Source organism: Drosophila melanogaster, chromosome 3R, assembly GCF_000001215.4.
Source record: "Drosophila melanogaster chromosome 3R".
NCBI lineage: Eukaryota > Metazoa > Arthropoda > Insecta > Diptera > Drosophilidae > Drosophila > Drosophila melanogaster.
In genome coordinates this window covers 13,240,797-13,259,883 of record NT_033777.3, presented here as the reverse complement: position 1 = coordinate 13,259,883, position 19,087 = coordinate 13,240,797, and the positions used below count along the sequence as shown (strand labels likewise).

At 41.7% G+C, this 19,087-nt stretch overlaps 1 protein-coding gene across 3 annotated transcripts in view; it reads left to right on the top strand.

Moving 5' to 3' along the window:
• Positions 1 to 366: 366 nt before the first annotated feature.
• Ace (Acetylcholine esterase) overlaps positions 367 to 19,087 on the top strand; it is a 36,567-nt gene continuing 17,846 nt past the window's right edge. For 2 of the 3 annotated variants that reach the window (NM_001275601.1, NM_057605.5), the window contains exons 1-5: positions 1,107 to 1,581; positions 13,230 to 14,074; positions 15,485 to 15,623; positions 15,753 to 16,298; positions 16,458 to 16,665. In NM_001275601.1, the coding sequence (NP_001262530.1) occupies positions 13,752 to 14,074; positions 15,485 to 15,623; positions 15,753 to 16,298; positions 16,458 to 16,665 (1,216 nt within the window). In that variant the 5' untranslated portion in view covers positions 1,107 to 1,581; positions 13,230 to 13,751. Of the gene's footprint in view, positions 432 to 1,106; positions 1,582 to 13,229; positions 14,075 to 15,484; positions 15,624 to 15,752; positions 16,299 to 16,457; positions 16,666 to 19,087 lie in introns of those variants that run through there. The other variant, NM_001170129.2, reaches the window with a different exon arrangement.

Below are 19,087 nucleotides of genomic sequence, written 5' to 3'. Positions count from 1 at the left end.
TCGTACACATTGTGAATGCCCTTATCAGCGGAACTTATCAGTCAAATGTTTGGCCATTCCGTTTATGCCTTTTGGCGCTTATCTTAGCCACTGCCGCATTCGGTTTCCCGGCCAGCAATCAATCGACGCTAAGAATAAAAACTTGGCCAACCTCAGCTTCGTTTTGGGAAAGCTCTTCGTGCCGCAAGAAGCTTTATGCGGCTGCTTGTCAATGTTTTCATATCAAATTTCCTATAATATATCACCCCCCCATTTCACCGTCCATATGATGGTGTGTGTGTAGCCAAAAAGTTGTTCATCCCGGACGCCGACGCCGCATTTTGCAGCTGTTGTTGTGGTCGGCTGCTGTTTTCTCCGATTCTCCGCATTCTGCTGCGAGTCGTCGGTCACGCTGGTTCCGATTTTCATCCGGTTGAGCTCAACAACAAACTGTAAAATAAATATATACATATACAAAAAATTAAAAAAAAAAAATAATTCAAATATGTTTACAAATCGAAAATATTCCAGACTTTTATCGGCCTAAAAGGAGTTTTAAATCATTGTCCAATTGTGGTGCATACTTTGCGGCGCAAATCAGCTGCCTTTTTATGAGAGTGTGTGTGTGTGTTTGAGAGAGCAAGAGAGCGAGAGCTGACTTTGTATGTGTGTTAAAAGTGTGCGATCGATTTTCGGTTGCCCCACGAAAACAAACAGAATCAAAAATATAAAAAAAAAACTAACAAAAATGTTTAAGACTTTTTAAAAGCTCATTAAGAACTACCAACAATTAAACAAAAATATTTGCTTAACTGGAGGGTCTCTCAAATAAACAAACAACGCGGACCCTTGAGATAATGAAATTTGGTATGGCTCGCTAGAGCAACAACAAATGCGGCAAAATGTCGCAGAAAAAAGTTTCCGATTTTGATTGCGAACAAAAACAAGCTAAAGCTTCAGGCCAAAAATAAAGAGAGAGAGAGAGATGGTATAACAGTCGCTCAAAAGCTGTCGAGAGAGAGGGAGAGAAAAGAGAGAGTGAAAGCATAGTCCCGCTATTTTGCCGAGAGAAATAAAGAGCAGAAAAGCAATGTCCGTTTAAAGTACGCATTGCGATGCCTTTTAGCTTCAGTTTAGCTAGAGACATCGTCGTGTTTTGAACGGCTGACACAGTTTCGGAGTTCAGCGGATCGAGCGGACTACGCCACACTAGTATTCAGTTCAGTGCGCAAAAAAGGCCAAAAGGAAAACCAGAAAAACTTTTAAAATAGGCAGGATAAAAGAAGGCAGACCGTACATCTTTAAAGGGAAACACCATACCCTTTCTGTCCTCAAGCCAGCTCTTTCAAACAAACACACACATACACATACCTGTCATGCATATGGCATAACACGGCCAGAAAAGGAAATTCATTAGTCAGATTCTGTGTGTGATAAAGTGAAGTTTTGGTGCTAAAATCTAGTATTCAACGCAAGCAGCCCTGCACTTTATTTACAGCTTGGAAAATTGGCAAATCAGAGAGTCGGAGAGGTTTTAAACATCAAACATAAACAGAGTCATGTAGTGAGCGACCGAGGACAACAGTTTCAGCGCACAAAGAGGTAAGTTATCTGTTGAAAAAATCAAATTTTTAAATGATAATTGCCTTGCAGAATAATAGCTTTGAATATTTATTACTTAGGTCTATGTCTTTTTCATTTTCATTTTGACTAAATAATATTAAAAGAATATTTTCCTATTTAGAGGATTAGATTCTCCTCCCACGAGAATGTTTATTAATTAAAAATGATGTTTTGGTATTGTCCTAACAAGTGGTATTTAACAATATAATTCAAGTAATAACAATAATGCTGGGGAAAACAAATCAAAATGGAACATCCCCTTAGTGATATTGTTTTGGTTATGGAATTTCTTCTTCGATTTTAGCATTTAACGATTTTTGATGAGCTCAGTGATCCGTGAGGTCCTCAGCTCACACAAATACACGCAAAAAGGGAGAGTGGTAAAGGGAGAACGACAGGATACCCCGGGAAATATACGAGAGAGTCTTACAAATTCATAATTTGTCTGTTTACATACAAGGACCTGGTCCCTGTATTGGTGGTTTATCGAGTGGCGCTGCCTCAATGTCCACCCGCTTGTCCCACCTCCCAACCAATGCCCTCCGTCCTTAATTTCCCTGAACGAAAGCGAAATTATTTTTTTATTTTGGTTTTTTTTTTTTTATTTGTGGGGCACGTAGGCTCCATAACTTCCGCTCGGTCGGCTCACGCGCACACCTGTACCCACTCTCATACACAAACTTATACACACTTTTTGGCAACTCACATCGAGGGCGAGCACATTTAAAATTCTGATGAAAAGACACTTTTACTTTATTCTTTCACTCGCCGGCACACAGGAAAAATTCATGTGATTGTCATTTCCTTGCCGTCTCCAAAAGTGGTCCATGTCACTTTTATGAGCTCATCTCATAGAGTAAAACGGTACATTGTATTCAAAAAAATCATGCTTTCAGACTCCATTAGGTATGCAAAATCGGAAATACATAAAATGCCAATACTTTTAATTTTGAAAATGTAAGAATAGTAACTTCACTCAGTATTTAGTTCAATTCGCACACGTTCTGAATTCTGAATGCTGAGCAGAATTAAGCCTGCCGTTTTTTTCAGTGCATTGGGCATCGCACTTTTTCACATCTTTTGAGTATTGTGTGCCCGAGTGCGTGAGTGCGCTTAATTCGTGTGTGTGTGTAAATATTTTGCTTGATAAACGCTCGACACACACACACTCTCGTCTGTCCTCCGAGTCGCCCACATGTCGCGTAATTCAACTGTCGATTTATCACACTTAACCCGAACACACACTTTACGGTTAGTGTAGTATACTATCATCTACTATCCACCATAATCCGCACATTTCATGCAGCATCATCATCCCATGATCATCACGTCATCATCAACCGGCGGCTTATTAGTTTCAAACGCTGATTAGTTGTCCAGTTTCGTGCGATTGCGTGCTGGGCTCAGATACAGATTCAGATTCACTCCTATTCCGTATTTTGTTTTTGTTTATCATTTTATATAAATTTGCTTAGGCTGGGGGACTATTCACGTACCAGCGCCAAAGATACATCTGTATCTATGCACGAGTATCCATGGGAGCATACAAATGCGAACAACTAGTTTGCTGGGCTTTGGGTGTCTGATATGGTTAGGGTTTCTTTTTTATGGGTCTGTGAACTGCATTCTTGATTGAGATTTATGTTGCATATATGCGCTTTTATTACACAATTATTTTATATTTTGTTACACAGGATTTTTTCTCCAACCACCCGAATGTTAGTTCGCTTTGATTGTAAATTTAATACAAAACATTTTTTCATTCAGTATATTCGCCAGTTTTATTCTTGGTTTTTAATTTATTTTCGTTTCTCGTACAATAAATATCTGGTTTATCTGTTTTTGCAAATCACAGAACCATTTTCGTTAGCTTAATTTACTTTTTAACGAAATTTCAATTTAGCTATGTGACTTTAAAAATAGTTTACAGAGAATGCGCTTTTAACACGGAAAATTGGCAAATACGGGAAAAAGTGTTTAAATACATTGACACGATAAAAAATTTTTTTAATTCCTTAAGGCCATCTTATTTTATCAAATGGCTGCCACACACATAAAAACCATACAAATAAAAACCATACAAACCAAATACAAATGTGTGATATTATTTTTAATAACGAGAGTTATTATGGAACTGGTAAATAAATTTGTTTCTTGATATAAAAAATTCCGGGCAAACGTTGCACTTTCCATTTTGCAATCAGGCATTGCTTAACAATTCAAAAACGCATTTAATGGTCATTAATTCAATTTGTCATTTGTTTGCCTCCAGGAATTAAATATAATATAATAGGATGCCGCTGCTGCGGACTTCCGTTTATCAGTGCTTCATCCATTATCCAACCGAATCCATCAATTCGACGCACAATGCACTCCATTAAGCCGGCCTGCAATTGCCACATCGCTTTGGTGGCGGGGGAAAGTGCAATTTCCCAGTGCCTCGTACATAAAATCAGCTATGCGATGTTAAGTTAATTGAATCAGTTGCAAAAATATGATTAAATCACAAAGGAAACCGACGGGCGTGGGAACTCCGACTCCCGTTCTTTGTGTCGAATTCGAGTTCAGAGGGACTTTGGCATACATAAAGGTCGAGCTCAAAAAACCAAACACACAGAAAGCAAACAAACAAAAAGCGAAGGCGCAATGCTTAAAGCGTAAAACACTTGAGAATTGCTTTACACTTTTCCGTTTTGGGCTTGGATTTTCCGCACGCCGTGCAATTTATGTTTTGTGTATTATTCCACACACACATATACATTTGGCGCGCCGTCAAATAATTCGCTGAACGCTGAAAGCTGAATGCGAAATGGCAGGCAGGATTTTCTTTTATTTTTTTTTGGCAACCAAGGGATTCGTGTTTTGAGTTTCCCTGCAGTCCGTGGGGAGTGCAACGCTTTTCCACTTTGCTCCTTTTTGCATTCCCATTTCACGGAGAATCGACAAACTCATAAAAGTCTTGGATTCGTGTTCCGAGCGGGTAACACGCGAAAATATGCAAATAAAATTCCATAAAACAATGCGAAGGACAAACAAACGAGCATAAAAAGGCAGCCATAAAATTGAAACAAAGGGGACAGTTTTATACCCTCGGCTAATATGAATATTGAATGACGAGCTAAGGGAAGGCCAGAGGAAAATGTTTTTATTATCCGAAGTTTCTTACTCTTAAGAAAGTCCCATTGAGTTTCAAACTCTAGAAATTCTGCATAATTCTCGTTCTAGCTTTTATGAAAATATCACAATACTCTAATAATATCGACTTCTGTTTTTAAGAGTTCTCTAAAGTATTTGGAAACATGACCATCTTACAATGCTATAATATTGTCTTAAAATTATTTAGGTAATATTATAGAAATCATATTATCAGGTCCAAGCATATATTCTAGCTGCCTTCGTATCTCAAAGCTGCCCATATCCTGTCCAACGCATTCGGACTCCATGGATGGGTATGTTTGCACTCGTACGAAGACAAGCACTTGGTAAATGGGTCGTTGCTCGTCCGTTAGAGCAGCATTAAAACGCAATTTTATTGCATATCCTCGGGAGCTTTGGGCCAGCCATCATTGTCTTAAGGGTCCGGCGATGACGATGACGATGGGCGACGACAGACCCGGGCTTCCGAATTGAACCCAAACGAACAGAAGCTCACGCAGCACAAATGGAGGGCAAGGAAAGAGCAAAGTACAGACGGAATACAGACACAAGACCGCAGACAAAAGGCACAAGTTTAGGGGCAACGGGGAATTGTTTAACATTAGTTTTATGCGATCCTTTTATTTGTCTGTGCCTGGGCTACTTTTATGAGTTTTCCTGTGGCCTCTGGCTACGGAATGTCGTGTTTTTCTCTTGGCCATTGCCCGGCGATAATAACGCGATTTGTTTTCTGCTGCAGTGACTGCATGCAGTCCCAATGGATTTTATTGGATTTACTACGCAGAATCGGTTGCAGCAGTATGGTTTAGAATGCAGCGAATGCAATAGGGCTAGAAGCCAAGAGGTAATCATTAGATGTTCTATATTGCAATTCCGTTTCTCAGCCATTATTATTATGAAACACAATTTCAATATTTATTAATATTACACATCTTGAGATATTCAATTTATTGGGTGTATCTTATATGCTTTGAGAAACTTACATAATGCCAATTACTGATCGCTTAAAAAATAGTTGTGTCGTATTTTTATAACCCGTTGGGGAGTTAAATGCGCATCAGTATACGGGAAAATAAGCTTCCACTTTCTGCGCCATTTTTACAGCAGATAATCACTTATAAGCACACACACAGACACCCACATACACGCAGACACACACACACACACGCTTTGAGACCGTGACGTGTACTGGGAATAAGCCGCATGATGTGTGTGTCCGTGTGCGTTAGCCAGCGTGTGTGTGTGTAAGCCCTGCTGCTCTGGGCATTAAAAGTAAACCAGGGTAAAATAAAAGCAAGTGCCAAGTGTGGCGCATGTGCCACTCAAAGGCAAACAAATGCGAAGTTCTGATGTTTCTTGGGGAATACGCGGCGTATGCGCGATTTTAGTGTGATTGTATTCGCCCAGCTTTGCTTGTAAATCGCTCACTGAGGTTTTCGCTGTTGTTATCGCCGGTGATACCAACTTTGGCTTTGCTTTAACATGCACAGATTACCTTTAAATTGCGCTTGCGATTTGAGACAACCTCGCACTGTTGTTAATTTCCAACCATTTTAAATGTCGTAAATAAGTGCGGACGTTTCAAGATTATCAAATAAGCATTACTATGAATTACGAATTATTTGTTATCTAAATACTTTTATAAGGTATACAAATTTTTATATAACTTTTGCCAAACTAATGAGCTTCACATTGTAAAACAAAGCATACGAAATAAATTGAAACGTTAGAGCATAATCAAATCTTAATCATAATTAATGAGATGACTGAATCTTTGATTTTAATATAGATTAATTTATTTTTTTTTTCGATTAACTGCATATGGATATGTTTGCACGTAGCGTGAAATATAATTTATTAATCAACTTAATTGCATGAGCCAGACTAATTGACAAGCGCCGAGTCTACATAAATATTAAATAACTTTGTAATTATTGTAACAAATTACAAATTATTGATGCGAGGTCCAATTAAAATTCAATTTAATTTCCAACGCGTTTTCCGTTTAATTTTTGCATATTGTTATTGTTGCTGTCGTGTGATTGGCGTAATTGTTGCTGTGGCTGCAATTTGGCTGATGCCGCAAATTGAATAACTCAGGCAAGTGCACACGAGCGCACACGCCCAATGTGATATGACCGGTCCCCAGGCCTCAGATCCACTTTCTATGCCCGGACAGGCAACGCTCTGATTATTTGTAATAAGCAGCCCAATTAAAACTCTTACGCTTTTATGAGCATAATTATCGGGGGAGCAACAACGGCAGGGCTTGTTATCAACACAATCATCGCTAGCCCGGCATCAATATTGATTGTTGACGTTGTTTTTGTTGCTCCATTGATGCGTGTTGTTGCCGATGGATGCACCGAGTGCATTATGCAGCTTGAATAGCTCAAATTGAGTCAGAGTTGTGGCAGGGCGCACGGTTCACAGGTCGTATGCGCAACGTGTCCAGGGCATATAAAGGATGCTGATGTTGTTCTTGCGTTTAATTAACCCGCCTGAGGCACATTCTGCTGTTCTGCTGTTCTGCTGGATGGGTCCCTCGGCCTGGATTTTGTGGTCAGGAAATATTCACCATGTATGCAGTCCTTTATGGCCGTGACGTCACTTGCCAGGCTTTCGCATTGTATGCTTGGTTTCGACGGCAATTGGCAGATGGATGGTTGCCCTTTGGCAGTGGCGCCCCAATGGCGAACGCTTTTATTTCTTGCGTCATTTCATATGAAAGCAGCACTCACATTTGACATTTTACAGCATCATCATCGGCATCAGTTGAAAAGGGACGAAGGGATCGAAAAGGACCGGCCGTTAGGACTGGACGTTGAGTATTCATAATCATTCAGTCCATAGAAGCTACTTATACAGCCACAGACCACTGGTCGGATACTTAATATTTAAGCTGATTATTGATATTTGATAATAGTAGCTAAATGGGATCTATATTTTATAAGTTTTATATTTAGTAAGTTTTCTCGTTCTTTTGAGATTATTTATCTTGTTATTGCCATCTTTAAAATTCTATTACCAAATCATATTTCATTTGCTGATTCCACTTCTTTAAGGGTTTTGCATTCTCTCTAGGTTAACGACTCTATATATTTCATAACCAACTGCAAGCTGAAAACACATAAATATGGAGTGAAACTGCCATAAATTCGAGTCGAGACCTGCGGTGCACGTTTTTGGGTCGTGTGCCCCGTACGTGTCCCGGGGACTCCCCAAAACTTGCTCAGGTTACTTAATATACAACTTTTGCCCCAAACACACACACACACAATTGCACACATGTCCTTTCCCGCGCGCGTGTGTGTCTGCGTGAGTGAGTGCTTGTGTGTCGGAGGCAGGAACAGTCAGAAATGGCGGCTTCGCCTGAGTTCAGCTGAGCTGCTGTTGGCTGTTGACTTGCCATTCCCCGATTATTGATTTTTTATTTCGGCTTTAAGTGCAGCACACCCACGGGTAAGCCGAGCAGACCCAAGACATCGACACCAAGGGCAGGGGTCTTGTGTGCTCGAGGACTAGTGCCGTGAGAGCTGGGAGCCCGCCCGAGAGAGATTCGCACATGCCGTGGAGTGCAGGGAGAAAAAACTATCGGCATTAATAAGCAATTAACTATTTTTGTTTACCAAATATCTTTATTTACTTTTGTGGGGCGTTAAGCTTTTTGTTCCCACTTGGAACAATTTTGGGTTAAACATCAAAATATAATAATTAATAATTAATCTTAATCTTAAAAATTTAATTTTCTTAGAAAAATATTCAGATGCACCTCTTCTTATTGTGTTTATATTTACTAAGTTTTTACGGAGGTCCAAAAGTTTGCTATGAATTTCGTCCATGTGTTCTTGAGTATGTAAACGGAATAGGAATACGGCAAGGAGCTGCAGGGGAACTGCTACTGGGATGACGATGGTCACGACGACGTGGCTGCGGTGATATCATCAAGGTCAGTCACACGGTCGCAGGCGGAGGCAAGCGGAGCGCCAACCTGAATAAGTCGCGCTAAATTGAGCGTCTCAGCGTTAACGAGCCCCGGTGACGGGCGAGAGCCACTAAAGCCAAACTCGTGCCCCGGACGTACTGCCGGCGCCACCCAGCCCCCTATCCTCCCACCTCCTGCAGCCCCCAGCTCCCGTTGCCAACTGCTCCATGTCCCATTCCCCTGCCTCTCGGGGGACACTTCAATCGCCGCAGCCGCCACATGCGGCGCCATGCAATAAAAAACTAAGCGCTACTAGCTCTCGGTTTTTTCGTCTCCTGCTGTGCAATTTCCCATTTTAGTGGGTAGTTTTTCCACACACTCTAGCGAGGTATAGAACTTCTGGCACATATCGAAATGAAAATCTTTAATATAGTTCCCATATGCCGAATTTAATAAAGGTGTAGCTTATAGTTTCAGTTACACGTGTGGTATCGTTTCATTTGTGGCTGAATGCTACTTTTGTTTTCAAAAGAAATTTTTTAAAATTATTTGATTTGTGAATTCGAACTTAAAAAATCGTTTCAGATTTAAATATATAAATATTCTTTAAAAGGAAATAATATGATCGCATTAAAATGGAAATTAATTATAATATGTTGTAAAAACTAAAATGACTAGAATTCTTAGAGTCGTTTTGTGTATAGGAAAAATAAGAAGTTCGTTGGTTTTTCGGTTTTCTCCGCCTCCGAGCCACGCCCCAGCATTTATTTTATAGTTTGCCTGGCGCCAGACATTCGCTTAATGGCCGGACTAAAGGCCTCTGATCGGAGTCCTGCCGCCTGGCAAATGAAAAGGTCAAATGGTCAGTGAAAACTTGATGATGATTGCGCCTCATTAAAGCAGATGGCCATATTTTTTGGGGTTTAATGATTGCGCAGCGGTTAATAGACCGGAAGAAAGTGCACATAAATGACTTGGAAAATATTAAGTAAGATTTGTTTAGCGAGATATCCGTACAAATTTTCTAGCTTTAATGGTGTCGCTCAAAACTGTTGTTAAATTTAATTTCCTTTACGCCTGGCTCTCGTGTGACTGAAGTTTGCAGCTAATTTTAAACCATGTCTTAGACAAGAGACACAATTTTGGCCAATTGTCCTTTAGTTATTCAAGCCCATAATACAAACCTGTCCCTCACTCCTTGTCTTCAATATCAGGGGGATCCAATTAAGCTTCGCTGACTGGCGGTCACCTGCCCTCCATTACCCTCTTCAAGTCATCAATTAAAGCAGACACATCTAACCTCGTACACAGAAAACAATTTCTTTGGTGTGTTAGACATTAAAAATCTTAAAAAAATATGTATATTCAAAAAAAAAAAAAAGATTTGTAATGTTAGAAAATTATCTAAGGGCAGACAAATTCGTTACGAAAGTGTAAATTTATTTTTACAAATGTATAGGCTCATTGAGATTATTAAAATAAATTAATAAATAATAATAATAATAAATAAAATAAATTAATAATAAATAAATAAATAAATAAATAATAAATAAATTAATATTTACCAATAAAAAAAATGAAATATTTCTTTTCCGGGAACATATGTAGTTTGATATTCGCACAAATAAAGTGAAACAATATGAACGCCAAACATGAAAGCCTCGTAAACAAAAATGAAAACACAAGCAAAACTCTGTTAACTTTTCCCACTCACTCGGCTTTTTCGAGTTTTAATTTTTCCCCCGTAATTTTTTGGTGTCTCTCGTTTTTGTTTTTGTTTCGCTTGCCTTTGTGTTGTTTACCCTTTGGCTTTTACCATTTCGTTTTGTCGTTGGCCATGTTTTTTTCGCATTTGCCAAAATTTGAAAACAAACGCAAGGGAAATAAACAAGCGATGGGGTCGGGGAAGCGGAGAAAATAGGGAAGCTTGATTGGGGGCAAGGAGGAAATCGGGGGTGTGCCAAACCTTTTTCCTCTGCTATCGCTGTGACCTTTGGCCAACGAAGCTGACCCGTCGGCGAGGGAGGTGAGGTGGCGGGAAAAGCGGTCGGTGGGCGGTGCCTTTCACCTGTGCCACCTGGTCATGTCCTTGTCATCGTCGTCATCAGCAACGCTTGCTGCTCTCTGTGCGCCGAAACTTTTGAAATTATAATTTAATTTGAATGTCATTAAAATTTTCGCGCTCTCCACTTGCTCTTTCTAACGCTCATTTTTCGGCTATCGCTTTCCTGCTCGCTGGGTTATCATATCCATGGCAGCACTCGAAGGATTTCCATTGAAAGGTAAAAAAGGAGGACTACGAAACAAGAAAAACTATGCCACACAGAAAATATGTTGCCACAAAAAAAAAACAAGGTTGGAAAGAGATGCATCTCAATTAAAATGGTTTAGATATAGGTGATTTTGGATTCGTGTGAATGCCTTTGTGAATAAATTAAATTGCAGAAGCAACATGTTTTTGAATCGCAATTTCTCATATCAAAGAAGAAAAAAAAATAGTTAAGCTTTAAAGCATATTTCTCTGAATTTTGCTGACAATCCCATAAATTGCTGAATTTTCTCTGTCGTTGATTCAAATTAAACTAAGACTGCTTTAACACACTTTTCTGCATTTTAGTGCTTGTGTCAACTTTGAAGTTGCAACTTTATGAACACAAAGTTGGCACGGAAAAATGCTTGAGTCAGCTGAAACTAAGCGCTTAAATTGTGAGCTTCACGGCTCTGACAGACATCAAATAAAAGAAGATAAATACAACTTTTGGTCGCTTTTCCCGTCCTTAAGTAAATCCTCACTTACTCGGAATAAAAATGCGCATGTTTACGGAAAAGTTCTAGGAAAAACGGGGGCTCGGAAAAGCGGAGGGAAAAACTGCTGCAACCGCAAGAAATTAAGAAAATATTCACTTAGGGCAGGACGTCTTATCTGTCGAGAAACAGGCAGCGACAATTTTGATATACTGTTGGCGAAGCGAGGGTTGCCAGGGAAAACTCGTGGAAAATGCAAAGAACCTGAGGAAAATTAAGCTAATTTGGATAAAATGTGCACTCTGTGAAGGGATTGCTGGCGGGGTTTGAAAAACAAATTAAATTGCTAACCTGCAACTCGCATTTCGGTGGCGTCTTAATGCCATTTTAATTGTGCAGCTAAATAACATTTAAATTACTGCGGTGCCAGCTGAGAAAGCCTCTTTATTCCTTTGTCCTTTCGCAGACAAGTTGCAGGCAAAAGGATCAGAAAAGGACTTTCCAGGCCCGGGGGCGTTGCAACTGCAGGGGGCCTGGCAGCAGTGTTATTACACAAGCTCCGACTTCTAATGGTCTGTCAGCATGCAAGGCTCAGTCCAAAGAAAATTCAAGTTTCTTAATTCAGTGCCAGGAGTTGCTGCAGCTCCAAACGTCAAGGACATAAACTGAAAAAGTCATTTGCTACCGGGAAAAGCTAGTTTTCCTCGCCCAACTGCAGCCTCCCAAGATTAATTTATCGAGAAATGGCAGAAAGCAGGAAAACAGCCCGAGGTCATAAAATGTTTATTTAACATTGGAATGTGAGCGAGTCAAATCAAACTTGTATTTCATACTTTTTACTTAGCTATTTAATATTTATATATATTATTATAGATTCCTCATTTCATAATCTACTAACATGTGTGAAAAAATATCGTTTATGTATTCAGCAAAACATTTAATTAGTGTGCCTTTGAAATGCAGATAAATCGTTACTCCACCCTTGCTATTCATAGCAATAGTACATTTTCCATTTGGACCAGTGCCTGATATTTCGAATCAGCGCAAAAAGCCTTTGGGCTTCAATGGTTTACTCGGCTACTTCGGTTTGAAAAGATATTTGCTTAAATCGGTCAAGTGACTCTAATGAAAGCGTATAAGAAAATATGTTTAACGACGTTGCAGGCAAAGCCTTAGAGAGCGATATGCGCCACTCGAGAGAATCCCAGCGAATCCTGTGAGTGGCCCCCGCTGCAGGTGTGTGGGTAACCCGGCGGGTGGTGGGAGGTGGGTGGATACAGGTGGCACTCGGAAAGTCTTAAATGCAAACCGAGACCAAGAAAGGAGGCATCTTTGCATCTCTGCTCAAGTGGTAAACACACAGACTAACCCAAAGGCAAACACATAAATATTGCAGCATACAAACGGGGGCAGACGACACACACACACACACACACATACAGACACAGGCGCACAAGCACCCAACAAGTCAATTCGTCCTTGTGTTTGTGTGTTCGCAGTGACAGAAAACTGAGAAAAAGTGTGCATGCGACGAAAGCGGTTCTCTAATTATTTTAAAATAAAATGGCTAGTATAAACACATATGTGCATACAAAAATGACAAAAAATATAAATAAAGTAACTTATCTTTATAAATGTTATCCTTCTACACATCTTAAAATTAAGAATATTTATTAATAGTAACTTGCTTAAAACTATATAATATATAACTACTTGCTTTTCTACGTGCAGCTACAAAAATGAAAATACCCCATTGGGGTGCTCAGACAAATAGTTTAATGCCTGTTCCTTCTGTTTGCAGTTCAAACACATCCGCAGACGGAGAAGAAAGGCCAAGCAGACGGAGTGGGCTCTGCAAAAGTGCAACAGCTGCTCTGAAAACCGAAACGAATAGAGGACGCCAACTGAAAACCATTTCAAACTCTAAGCCAAGTCCAATAAAGCCGAGACCCGATTCGAGTGGCGAGTACCGAGCAACCAGTACCCAGTTTCCAGTTCCCAGATTCCGGATTCCAAAGCTGCTGCGGCGGGAGAATGTGTAGTGCAACCCACGGGCGGCAGCTTCAAGTGGCAATTGTGGCAGCAGAGGCGAACTCAACCGGATAATAAGTTGTGGATGCGGCTTGTAGCGCCGGGCAGGCATCCCGAATCCGCCAGACACACCACTTCCGTACCGAGTTACCCAGCGAGCAGAAATCGCGAATCGCGAACAGCCAGAGAACCAGAGACAAGTGGTCAGTGCCAGTGACGTCAGGCCAAAGTAGGCCACCACCACCCATCGCTACCGCTTTAGCCAGCCAACGACGCCCTGCGCATCCGCGTCATGGCCATCTCCTGTCGGCAGAGCAGAGTCCTGCCCATGTCCTTGCCCCTGCCTCTGACCATCCCGCTGCCCCTGGTGCTGGTGCTATCACTGCACCTGTCCGGCGTCTGCGGCGTCATCGATCGCCTGGTCGTGCAGACATCCTCCGGACCTGTACGCGGTCGCTCCGTGACGGTGCAGGGCAGGGAGGTGCATGTCTACACGGGCATCCCCTACGCCAAGCCGCCCGTCGAGGACCTGCGCTTCCGAAAGCCGGTTCCCGCGGAGCCATGGCACGGCGTCCTCGACGCCACGCGGTTATCCGCCACCTGCGTCCAAGAGCGGTAAGTTGAAATCCAAGTTTTAACCATATTATTACAAAAGTAATCAAATGTGCAAGGGTTTTGCCAACAATTAGTCAGAATTATAAGTGTGTTTTCAAAAAGTAGTTACACAAATATTTCAAGATAAGATAGTTTCATAAGATCTAAAGAGCAAATCGATCTATCAAATGACGTTATCTGGGGTTTTTGACAAAGACAGCGAATAAAGGGGGTAATATTTTTTCGAAAATACGAGAGATTTGTCATCACTTACTTAGCGGGTATTTGTGGCTCAGAGGGGGAGGGCTGGAACGTTCCACTTTTGCATCTGACCTAGAAAGGAGAATCGCAGCCCGGCTGCAGCGGCAGCTCGCTGTTGACCTAACCGTTGCCAGTGACGTCATGCCGCATGCAAAAAGCCGGTCAAAACGGAAAAAGCCAATTGGAAACTTTGTTCAGCTTGTTGACCCTGCCAATTGAAATCGCACATTGTTTGCCATTCAAGGAAGGAAAATGTATATTTTTTGTAGAGAGATACGTACGATGGATGTAGTTGAAATATATAATTATATTCGGAACTTAACAGAGAGTTTTGCAAATTTACTAATGGTAGAGATTGCAATGGCTAACACTGTTGGTTAGCAGGAATTTGCATAAAAGAATATGCCGTTTGATGTTTCTCTTTTTGAAACTTTTTGCAAGTGTGTATATAGAAAATCGAAGAGATACAGAGGAAATAAAAACATTTTACCCATTCCTCTTCCATTTATTTAATCAAACTCATTTGGTTTGCCATACTTTCGCTCTTGAAATAGAGAAGCAAAGTTTTTCCGCACCCCAAAAGGAAAGCGGCAAAAGGAAATTAGAAAAATATAGTGATAAAGGCGAATGGGGCAGCTGGCGCAGGAAACAGAAATCGTCTTTTCTCTCCGCCTCTGTGATAAATTACTTTTATGCGAAACGGCAAAGTTAATTTTAATGGACACGAAGCCAAACACACCTAAGCACACACATACACACATCCACCAGCATACAGGAATATACAAAGGTATCTATGGAGACGGACAGACAAATGCTGAGCTTTCGACGAATGCGTAGGGATATCGATTCGAGCGATTCAACATTTATAAAGCGGAATAACTATGTCAAATTGTGGGGGACTGAGCCCGGGACAACGGGGCGTATGTGAGTGTGCCAGTGTTTTTTTTTTTTTGTGGGGAAATGAATCCCAGTGCTGGAGTGAAGTGGGCAAAACGGAAGAGAGAGCGAATAAAAATAAATAACACAGCTGGTTAGTTTGCCGTAATTGGCTTGACCGAATTCCAGATGGGGCACAAACAGCCTTTGATTTGCATATGGGTCACCAGCTAATCAAGAACTCTCCTCTCGCTCTTTTCCTTTCCTCCTCCCTTCCTCCCTTCCGCCACCTAGTTACGAGTACTTCCCCGGCTTCTCCGGCGAGGAGATCTGGAACCCCAACACCAACGTGTCCGAGGACTGCCTCTACATAAATGTCTGGGCGCCGGCAAAGGCCCGACTTCGCCATGGGCGGGGTGCCAACGGGGGTGAGGTAAGTGTGAAAAGAAAATAGAAAATATATCTTGTGATGTACATATATGAATATGAAACAATATATATGTGACAAGCTAGGATATTGCACTAAGATATATCTCTTATGCTTATCAATTTATTATCATAGCACCCCAATGGCAAACAGGCGGACACTGACCATCTCATCCACAACGGAAATCCGCAGAACACGACCAACGGACTGCCGATTCTGATCTGGATCTATGGCGGTGGCTTCATGACCGGATCGGCCACCCTGGACATCTACAATGCGGATATCATGGCCGCCGTGGGCAATGTAATAGTGGCCTCCTTCCAGTATCGGGTGGGAGCCTTTGGGTTCTTGCACCTGGCGCCGGAAATGCCGTCGGAATTCGCGGAAGAGGCGCCCGGCAATGTGGGCCTATGGGATCAGGCACTCGCCATTCGCTGGCTGAAGGACAACGCTCATGCCTTCGGCGGAAATCCGGAGTGGATGACACTGTTCGGAGAGTCGGCTGGATCCAGTTCGGTGAATGCCCAGCTCATGTCGCCGGTGACGAGGGGTCTGGTCAAGCGCGGAATGATGCAGTCGGGCACTATGAACGCCCCCTGGAGCCACATGACCTCCGAGAAGGCCGTGGAGATCGGCAAGGCGCTGATCAACGACTGCAACTGCAATGCATCTATGCTGAAGGTAAGCTATACAGAATATCATTAAGTTCACAGGATATTTATTTCACTAACATTGCATTCTCTTATCACAAGTACAAAGCCTTTGCCTTAACGCGTCACTCACATCAGCATACTACTTTCTTTACTAATGGAACATTTTCGCATTCCCACCTGATTTCAGACCAATCCCGCTCACGTGATGAGCTGCATGCGTTCCGTGGACGCCAAGACCATATCGGTGCAGCAGTGGAACTCCTACTCGGGCATCCTCAGCTTTCCCTCGGCGCCCACCATTGATGGTGCGTTCCTGCCGGCGGATCCCATGACGCTGATGAAGACGGCGGATCTGAAGGACTACGACATCCTGATGGGAAATGTCAGGGATGAGGGTGAGTGTGCTTACTTAAAGACCCGGTGCAGTACCTCCTCCTCCTTCATTTCATCCTCCTGCGAGTGACTTCATCACGACCATCCCGTGATCCACCTTCCTATCTCCCCTGGTTTTTTTTTCTGGGTCGTCCTTGCCGCCATTGTTGCATCCTCTGTGGCTGACGTCAGCGCTAAACTTTATCCGAAACAAAGTACTACCCATTGCCAATGTTGTTTGCCAAGCTTTTTAGCCCAGCTTCCTGCCTCTGCGCCCCGAAAAACTTTTACGCTGCAGCTCGGAGCTCTTCATCCATTTGAGATTTTATTACTTTTGTGCAACTATACGTATATATATATATAGTTATATATTTATATACACTTTTTGTTGTGGCCTGGCTGGCAGACAAAATGCATTTTATTCTCATCGTTTTATGGGCGGGAAGGTGGCTTAGCCGGGCTGCTTTTCAAAAATTTCCTCAGCCCATTTCGAGCACTCGTAATGCATTCGGTACTTTCTGTTGGCTCGAGTGCTTAATTTTTATGGTTTATTGCATGACACTGAGCGGCGAATCGAGGGGGTTAGTGGGTTTTGGGTTACGGATTTCGGGTTCTGCGTTTTGGGTTTCGAGGAGTACGACTGGTAGTGGTTACATTGTGCTCGGCTTAGTCCTGACTCGGCTGTCGCAGAACTGCACTTTGTATAGTGTCCTGTATTGTTGGCTTTTACGGCTTAGCCTTTTGTTTTTTTCCCCCTTTTTTGGCTTCGCACACAAATTGCGAATTTTGCGAACTTTAAATTTCAAGTGCGGCAAGTGTAAATGGATTGCCAGCTTACGAGTATATATAGCAAGGTATTTTTAGTTAAGTTAACAGATACTTACGTGTCCTTAGGGCAAGTAAAACGAGATACATTTCGATGGTTAAATAGGTTTATGATTCATTTTCACTACAGTTTAAACATATTGTTCCTTTACCCCTTAAAAATAAGGATTCTGCGGACTAAGGATGTAGAACATGCTTATGCTACATTTTAAATGCCGAGTGAGGCATGTGTCAACGCACCGGAATTGCCGGAGTCAAAATACAGAAAAAAATATAAAATGCCGCCGAAACTTGCCAGACTCGCCCACGCGAATTGCGGTGACCCCGGGAAAAAAGGAAAAACATCCGAACGCACACACTAACTATACACACACACACACACACACGCACTGGAATGTGGCGCTCAGCTGTGCGGGACGGCATCATAAATTATTTAAATATATATTCCGCTCAGGTGACAGCGGGAGGCGGTGGTCGATGGGTTGTGGGCGATGGGCTGTGGGTGGTGGGTGGTGGGTGGTGTCAGTGTGGCGGTAGGAGGTCTGCGGAAAAGCGAAAGCAAAAAGCGAGCCCTCAACTTGATGGGCGGAACGGGACGCGTGAGTGGCACACGTGCCGCAGCATTATTGAGTGACAAAGGGGACTGGTTTTATTAAAGCGGGGCAGCAAACTATTAGTAATGAAAGTTGAGTTAAAGTTCTGCTGTAATCATTTCGTATTACCTTTCGAGAAAAATGTTTAACCGACATAAATTAATATTAAAACTTTTAACGATTGGGGTCCATTTCAATTTAAAGTTTACATATTGAAACCAAACTCAATTTATTAAACCCTATATGAATCTGAATTAAGTGTAAAGAGCAGTATACAAATGACTGTGCAGGAAATATGTGTTTAAAATATAATTGAATTATTTATGTGGCAGGAAAAGCAAATGCATTTGCATTAAATTAGTATTAAATACATTCATTTTTATCGTTGTGGATTTGATTTCTTATTTATTTCCATCCAAGTAATTCTTGTTCGCAAAAGTTTTAATCCGATTATTTTATACAAACTGTATTTAAAACGTGAGAAAGGAAGAATAATTTGCTCTTAAATATTTTCCCATTAAATGTTCCAAGCCCCGGTTTTAAATTTGCAGCTACTAGAGCTAGCTACTCAACTAGACAGTTAATCAGAATATAAAATTGAAAATGCAACCATTTATTAGATAAATCACCGTTAAGTGTGGTGAGAACCTGCCGTTCTGCGAAATGCTGCTGTTGATTCTCCCATAATTTTCCCCACTTTCCTTATCCGCATTCACTGCCTGTTGTTTTCCTCTCAATCTGGGGCGTAACTCTTTGTGTGCATTGTGCTGCCAGCTTTTCCGTGCCAGGCCGTGTAAGTGGCGCACTTGTAACAAATTTTCCGTTTGCGTTTTCCTTTTCTTATTATTTCGCGAGACGCCACCGCAGGATGTCGTTGGGTGGTGTTTTGGGTGGGTGGTGTTGGGTGGCAGGTTCTTTTTGGGAGGGCTGGGTTGTGTTTTTCGTATAAGAGATTGAAGAAGATTCTCGGTGCTTTTGTGCCAGTTCGTGCTTTGGCTTTCCTTTCGATTTTCTTGTTGCTGTTGGC